General features: G+C 41.2%; 1 protein-coding gene across 1 annotated transcript in view; it reads right to left on the bottom strand.

Annotated features, from left to right (window-relative positions):
• The window catches only part of lonrf2 (LON peptidase N-terminal domain and ring finger 2), a 19371-nt gene extending 10862 nt beyond the window's left edge, over window positions 1–8509 (bottom strand). Inside the window, exon 1 of the mRNA XM_061926128.2 lies at window positions 6284–8509. Coding sequence (XP_061782112.1) covers window positions 6284–6971 — 688 coding nt within the window. The 5' untranslated portion in view covers window positions 6972–8509. The remainder of the gene's footprint in view (window positions 1–6283) is intronic.
• Window positions 8510–8839: the final 330 nt, after the last annotated feature.

Here is an 8839-nt window from a genome sequence, read left to right as displayed (position 1 = left end):
ACAATAGCTAACCGCTAGCAGCAAGCTAGCGCTCCTCAATGTAAACAAATGAAGTCAGGAAATATTTCCATATACAGGTAAAAGCCAGTAAATTAAAATATTTTGAAAAACTTGATTTATTTCAGTAATTGCATTCAAAAGGTGTAACTTGTACATTATATTTATTCATTGCACACAGACTGATGCATTCAAATGTTTATTTCATTTAATTTTGATGATTTGAAGTGGCAACAAATGAAAATCCAAAATTCCGTGTGTCACAAAATTAGAATATTACTTAAGGCTAATACAAAAAAGGGATTTTTAGAAATGTTGGCCAACTGAAAAGTATGAAAATGAAAAATATGAGCATGTACAATACTCAATACTTGGTTGGAGCTCCTTTTGCCTCAATTACTGCGTTAATGCGGCGTGGCATGGAGTCGATGAGTTTCTGGCACTGCTCAGGTGTTATGAGAGCCCAGGTTGCTCTGATAGTGGCCTTCAACTCTTCTGCGTTTTTGGGTCTGGCATTCTGCATCTTCCTTTTCACAATACCCCACAGATTTTCTATGGGGCTAAGGTCAGGGGAGTTGGCGGGCCAATTTAGAACAGAAATACCATGGTCCGTAAACCAGGCACGGGTAGATTTTGCGCTGTGTGCAGGCGCCAAGTCCTGTTGGAACTTGAAATCTCCATCTCCATAGAGCAGGTCAGCAGCAGGAAGCATGAAGTGCTCTAAAACTTGCTGGTAGACGGCTGCGTTGACCCTGGATCTCAGGAAACAGAGTGGACCGACACCAGCAGATGACATGGCACCCCAAACCATCACTGATGGTGGAAACTTTACACTAGACTTCAGGCAACGTGGATCCTGTGCCTCTCCTGTCTTCCTCCAGACTCTGGGACCTCGATTTCCAAAGGAAATGCAAAATTTGCATGGTTGGGTGATGGTTTGGGGTGCCATGTCATCTACTGGTGTCGGTCCACTCTGTTTCCTGAGATCCAGGGTCAACGCAGCCGTCTACCAGCAAGTTTTAGAGCACTTCATGCTTCCTGCTGCTGACCTGCTCTATGGAGATGGAGATTTCAAGTTCCAACAGGACTTGGCGCCTGCACACAGCGCAAAATCTACTCGTGCCTGGTTTACGGACCATGGTATTTCTGTTCTAAATTGGCCCGCCAACTCCCCTGACCTTAGCCCCATAGAAAATCTGTGGGGTATTGTGAAAAGGAAGATGCAGAATGCCAGACCCAAAAACGCAGAAGAGTTGAAGGCCACTATCAGAGCAACCTGGGCTCTCATAACACCTGAGCAGTGCCAGAAACTCATCGACTCCATGCCACGCCGCATTAACGCAGTAATTGAGGCAAAAGGAGCACCAACCAAGTATTGAGTATTGTACATGCTCATATTTTTCATTTTCATACTTTTCAGTTGGCCAACATTTCTAAAAATCCCTTTTTTGTATTAGCCTTAAGTAATATTCTAATTTTGTGACACACGGAATTTTGGATTTTCATTTGTTGCCACTTCAAATCATCAAAATTAAATGAAATAAACATTTGAATGCATCAGTCTGTGTGCAATGAATAAATATAATGTACAAGTTACACCTTTTGAATGCAATTACTGAAATAAATCAAGTTTTTCAAAATATTCTAATTTACTGGCTTTTACCTGTATATATATATATAATTTTTTTTAGCCAAATCCTATTAATGAAGATGATCACATATATTTACTTTAGAAAAGAGAAGTGTTGGATACTTCTTTTTGCCTTATTTGACTTTATTAAAAGTTTGGCTAGAATTGTATTTAACAAAACCAAGTTTCTTTAAAGTAATATATACATTTATCAGAGCTGGTATCTATTTTACGAAGGAATGACGTTAATCAGAGAACTGGCACCCAATGTTATTAATAAGTAACGACTTGGTTGGTTTTGATTGATAATTGATTCTGAATGGAATGGTGTGCTGCCCAAAGATTGACAGCCTTTATGAGCGACAACCTGATATTTGGGTCTGGCGTTTCCTTGAGTGAGCAGCAGAGGCATGTGGTGGTAGTAAACAAGACACACACGGTGTCATCACACGTGGATGCCACGTCGCAGACGGCAGACCGTACAGGCACTTGCCGCCTGGCGAAGGAACACTGGTGTGGACGGAAGGCATGAATCAGTGTTGATCCTGGAGCTCAAATATCTGACACCGTGTCATTTGCAGGAGGGCTTTGGAAGAAATGACAATAACCTTTTTCTAATCTAAAAATACAACAAAAACGTTGCAAGTGAATAAATGATTTCCGGTGAGGAGGGAACATTCTAGACGAGAACAAAGCACACTCTGAACGAGCAGAGTCTGACTAATGCAGTTACATGAGACGTCATAACTTTGACCTAAATATTACCCAACACTTATGAAACTCAACATGTCAGTGTTTAGTCACATTATGTGGCCCCTCCTTATTAATATTAAATACATGTCAGTGTTTAGTCAAATTATGTGGCCCCTCCTCCTTATTAATATTAAATACATGTCAGTGTTTAGTCACATTATGTGGCCCCTCCTTATTAATATTAAATACATGTCAGTGTTTAGTCAAATTATGTGGCCCCTCCTCCTTATTAATATTAAATACATGTCAGTGTTTAGTCACATTATGTGGCCCCTCCTTACTAATATTAAATACATTGGGTGTGAGAGCAGACTGTAGCTATGTTTTCAGGGCTGATACCAACATCCATTATTAGTACCAAAAATTCAGGACCACAAGCCGCTTCTTCTTTCATACACTTTGAACCCTCCGGCTTATAAAACGGTGCGGGTAATTTGGGGATTTTTCTTTGCTGACGGCCATAATGCAAGAAGTTGAAAGAAAAAAAACTAAACAAAAACAAGCAAATACGCTAAAAAGCTGTGTTTGTGCTATTGCTCCATTTTTTTTGGACGAGTTCACTCACTGAAGTCCTTCCATTTAGTGCTTTCAACCAGAAGTAGAAGTGCTGTTCCGTCTTATAGCAACGTTTGTAAGTTTTACAATATAACTAAAACAATTCTTACTTACTAAACCATTCAATGTGTGAAATGTGCAGGAGTGTTTTCGTGCATGTGCTCCTATAATGTAAATCAAGCCAGTGTTTGTGTTATTAACTTATGATGGCATTCTTTTTGTGTTGTTTCAGTTTTTCGTAAATTCACCAAGACGTCAGCGTGGAGTTATTGAGTCGGTTTAGCTGATTGGAGAGCTAGCTAAAGTCCATGACAATGACTTCTGTTTTGTTTGATCAGCCGTTTTATGCAAATAGACATTTATAAAATATTTGTGTAAATAACTAATTTCACAACGTATAGTGCAGCTAGTACATGGAAAATGTATTTTTTCTTTTAAAATTTAATGGGTGTGGCTTATTTGCCGGTGCACTCTGTAGTCAGGAAAATATGGCAGTGTGCAGTTTCATGTTGTAAATGACCTAATTTAGATACACAAAGCTACAAGAAGAGGACATTCTCTTTTCAATCTATTAACAGAGGAACATAAAGTATTCCGCCAGACTTCTAAACTTCAATGTTTGAGAATAACTGATACAGAGGAGGTAGTAAACAAGTGGAATAAAAGGTAAACATCAAATATTTCCTATTTGTTACATGCTGTAAAAGTAATCAGTGACAAGCCTTTTGTGTTACAAAACCCAATGCTAATGCTAACAAGCCAACGCTAAATCTGATGTGTTCATGTTGTCGCCATGGAATAAACATTGACGTTTATTCTTTGTTTTTTAAAGATGAACTGGACCATAAGGACTGCTGTGACCCTCATGAATTCACCCTTTACTGAGTGCACGACTTTGACATGTGAAGTGAATTATATTTGTGTAAGCACCACCCGCGACCCCAAAAGGGACAAGCGGTAGGAAATGGATGGATAGCGCTTTTCTCTAGTAACTCAAAGATAGTGACGCCGCCAATCGATCAACTGACCTCTCAACGAAATTGACAAGATCCCAGGCTTGGGGGGGAACCTGCCTGTTTTGGTATGGCATGCTTTTTTATTGTCATTGCACAAATACAAGGAAACGTCCGTTTTAATATTAGACAAGCAAACTCTAGACTACTGCTTTGCACACTCTTGGCATTCTCTCGATGAGCTTTAAGAGGCAGTCGACTGAAATGGTTTTCACTTCACAGGTGTGCTTGAAGCTCATCAAAATAATGCCAAGAGTGTGCAAAGCAGTAATCAGAGAAAAGGGTGGCTATTTTGAAGAAACTACTATACAAAACATGTTTTATATTCCATATATATGTCCAAACTTTTGGCCTGTACTCATATATATATATATATATATATATATATATATATATATATATATATATATATATATATATATATACATATATATATACATACACATACATACATACATATATATATATATACATACATACATATATACACATACACATACACATATATATATATATATATATATATATATATATATATATATATATATATATATATATATATATATATATATATATATATATATATATATATATATATATATATATACATATATATATATACATATACATATATACATACATACATACATACATATACCGTATTTTCCGCACTATAAGGCGCACCTAAAAACCACAAATTTTCTCAAAAGCTGACAGTGCGCCTTATAACCCGGTGCGCTTTATATATGGATAAATATTAAGATTCATTTTCATAAAGTTTCGGTCTCGTAACTACGGTAAACAGCCGCCATCTTTTTTCCCGGTAAAACAGGAAGCGCTTCTTCTTCTACGCAAGCAACCGCCAAGGTAAGCACCCGCCCCCATAGAACAGGAAGCGCTTCTTCTTCTACTGTAAGCAACCACAAGCCCGCGTAGAAGAAGAAAAAGCGCGCGGATATACCGTACGTTTCATTTCCTTTGTGTGTTTACATCTGTAAAGACCACAAAATGGCTCCTACTAAGCGTCAGGGATCCGGTTCATGAAAAGACGCAATCTCTCCATCCGCACACGGATTACTATTTCACAGCAACTGATATTCCTGTGAACCGCACTGTGGATACAACGGGAGCACGTACGGTGAATATTCGCACCACAGGGAATGAGAAGTCATCCTTCACTGTGGTTCTAGCTTGCCATGCTAATGGCCAGAAACTTCCACCCATGGTGATATTCAAAAGGAAGACCTTGCCAAAAGAGACCTTTCCAGCCGGCGTCATCATAAAAGCTAACTCGAAGGGATGGATGGATGAAGAAAAGATGAGCGAGTGGTTAAGGTAAGTTTACGCGAAGAGGCCTGGTGGCTTTTTTCACGCAGCTCCGTCCATGTTGATATACGACTCCATGCGCGCCCACATCACGCTGGTTTTAATATATTATTAAAGTTTGACTGACCTATTTGACTGTTTTTTTGACATTCCTTTAGCGCAGTTAGATGCGGCTTATAACACGGGGCGGCTTATAGGTGGACAAAGTTTTGAAATATGCCGTTCATTGAAGGCGCGGCTTATAACCCAGGGCGCCTTATGGTGCGGAAAATACGGTAGTCCAAAATCTAATCTTTTCTTCTATCCTCTTCTTGTGGGGCAGACTGGCTCGCACATGCACATTCATCCTTCGCTGTTGCCATTTCTAATATAAACTACAAAAAAAAAGGTAGGCGCCGAGAAGACTCTGTCGCAGTGGAGGCATGTAAATAACATAGCCCACCCACAAACTGGCGCATCCTGAAAGAAAGCAACTTGAAGATGGTCTGTAAAACAATCTATGCTACATTTGGACCAAAAAAAACACCATTGCATGTTATGTAGACCACAAGGAAGCAGGTTATATGTAGAAAAATATCATAATATGACTCCTATAAAGACAAAACGTATTGTCAGCTTTGGCTTATAAGTGGCAAAGTGTATTCTATTATTAATATCAAATTATGTACTTTTTCTTACATTTTTACTGGTTTTTTTTTGACAATTTGCTGCAGGCCACACTGCACTTTGGACATGTATGTGATATCTGATAATATACACAAAGCTGACAGAGTCAGCATTTTTTTTTTTACACAAAACATCAAAATATCCCCGCATACTTGGAACTTTGGGTGGAAACGAGGCTGTAGTTAGGCAACAGGACAGTGTGTCATGCAGTCATATAACAGCTGACCTCTAGGGAGCTTACTTGCGCCGCCTGCTGGTGACACCATGAACCGCCGCAGAGAAAAGTAGGTCATGTGTTTCCAAACAATATGAACAGAAATGGCCCACAAGTGGTGTTTCTTACCCAAATCCACGGCTTGGTCGTACTTGTGCAGGGCCCCGGTCAGGTCCCGGTTGTGCCACAGAACCTCCCCTTCCATCCACAGCCTGCGGGCCCGGCTCTCGGCGGCAAACAGCTTGTCCAGCAGGCTGCTGAGGACCACGTTGAGTCTCCGGCCGTTGGGCAGCCCCTCTTTCCTGACGAGGGCCTGCTTGCAGTGCACACAGTCCGTCACCGAGTCCCCGTCCAGGCAGCGTCTGCAGAACGTGTGTCCGCACTCCACGGTGGAGGGCTCGTGGAGGAGACGCCTGCAGAGGCCGCAGGAGAACAAATCCAAAATCTCGCCCTCGGCGCACTCTCCGTCGCCGCCGTCGTCGTCGTCCCCCTCCCCGTCGTCCCCGCCCAGGCCCGGCTCCTTGTCGCGGAGGCTCCGGGCGATGCTTTCCACCAGCAGCGTCAGCTCCTCCGGCCGCAGCTTGCCCAGGCCGGCCGCCGCGCAGTACGAGTCCAGCGCCTCCGAGATCCGGCCGGCGCGCGCCAGAGAGTCGGCCTTCCTCAGGCACAGGCCCCGGTCCGGCTGCTGGAGGCCCGACAGCTGCGAGCTGTAGATCTCGGCCGCCAGGCTAAAGTCCCCTGCCCGGCTGGCTTCCTCCGCTACCTCCAGCATCTCCGGGCAGATCCCCGGGAATGCCGGGTGGGAGCAGACCTCCATGGTCCTCCTCAGAAGTCTCTACTCGGCTTAAAAGTTCAAATAGTGTCCAGAGAAAGAAGCTCCCGGAGACCCGAATATGAACCACTGATGCCCACTGGGGGCAGATTCAGATTCATTCTGGATCTATTTTGTAATACAGTTGGGAGTCCGCCCCCTTGCCCTCCCTTCTCCGCCTCCTATGTCACTTATGTTTACTACTTTCTGGACGTTACACAACTACTTCAGCACAGAAACGTGATAATTCAACTACTAGATTGCATTTTCAATATCAATATTACTTGTTTCCTATTTTCTGACTGTTGCACAACTATTTTAGCACAGTATTTTATTATTCAACTAAATTGCAACGTCAACGTTACTCGTGTGTACTACTTTCTAGCCGTTACACAACTAGTTTAGCACAGAAAAAATGTTATCAAGCTAAATTTCGCCTTGGGTCGATATCAAGGTTACTTATGTTTACTACTTTCTGGCCGTTATAAAACTACTTAAGCACAGAAAAAGGGTAATTTAACTAAATTGCGCCTTGGTTCAACGTCAATATTACTTATGTTTGCGACTTTTCTGGCCGTTACACAACTACTTCAGTGATAATTCAACTACTAGATTGCGTCTTCGATTTCAATATTACTTCTTTCCTATTTTCTGATCATTACGTGACTAATTTAGCACAGAATTGTATTTTATTATTCAACTAAATCGCGACCTCAATGTTACTTGTGTGTACTACGTGTCAAGTAGTTTAGCACAGAAAAAATGTTATTAAATTAAATTCCTCCTTGGGTCGATATCAAGGTTACTTATGTTTACTACTTTCTGGCTGTTATAAAACTACTTAAGCACAGGAAAAAAAAGGTAATTCAACTAAATTGCACCTAAATTACTTAAGTTTACGACTTTCGGGCCGTTGTGAATTTGAACACGGTACAGTGTTACTATTCAAATTAATTGCGTTTTCGGAGGTCGATGTCGATATCGCAGTGCCCGGAGAGTCGGTGTTAAAATCTTTCCGGTTTGAACAAAAAAAAAAAAGCTGAATAATATTCACTACGCGGCCAACCGACGTTCTCAGTTAAACAGAATTAAAAAAAATAAACAAAGAAAGTGCAGTCAAGTTAGGTTATTTACATAAGCTAGCATCCGAAGCTAACGACCAGCTGGCCGCTTTTCCGCCCTCCGCACTCCAAGCGACTGCCGGTGAAGTCCGCTCCATTTTCGCGGTCCTATAAGAGCGTCGTCAATAGTGTTGGGGAAGAAACCGCCGCCAAAAGAACACCTTTGTTACCGCCCGCGTCGCCAACTCGTCGCTAGCTTGCGAAGGCTAACAGGCTCCGTCTCGCTATGCTTCGCCCAAAGTCGGCTCGGCTCGGCTCGGCGCCGTCACGTGACAGGCGAGGCGCGCTCTCATTGGCCAGCGGCTCGGTCACTTATATAACGCAATGGTGTTGTTGTATAACCTCTTATACACTGCAAACTATATCAACTGCAAACTATATCAACACACACTGCAAACTATATTAACATTCTTTGCACGATAGAGTTTTAACAAGTACACAGCTGGAACACCACTAAAACGTCATGGGGAAACTCTACCTATATAATATATATATATATATATATATATATATATATATATATATATATATATATATATATATATATATATATATATATATATATATATATATATATATATACATATATATATATATATATAGTCATTCACATTACACAATGCCATTGTTTCATGTAATACTTTATATAAGCAGCCTTACAAAAGGCTGCTTACTGCAGCATGTTGCATATATGCAAGGGGGAGGAGCCTCCTCCACACATTACGTCATGGACACGCCCTCTGGCCTTATTGT

Source organism: Nerophis lumbriciformis, linkage group LG31, assembly GCF_033978685.3.
Source record: "Nerophis lumbriciformis linkage group LG31, RoL_Nlum_v2.1, whole genome shotgun sequence".
NCBI lineage: Eukaryota > Metazoa > Chordata > Actinopteri > Syngnathiformes > Syngnathidae > Nerophis > Nerophis lumbriciformis.
This window is presented reverse-complemented; position numbering and strand designations above follow the sequence as displayed.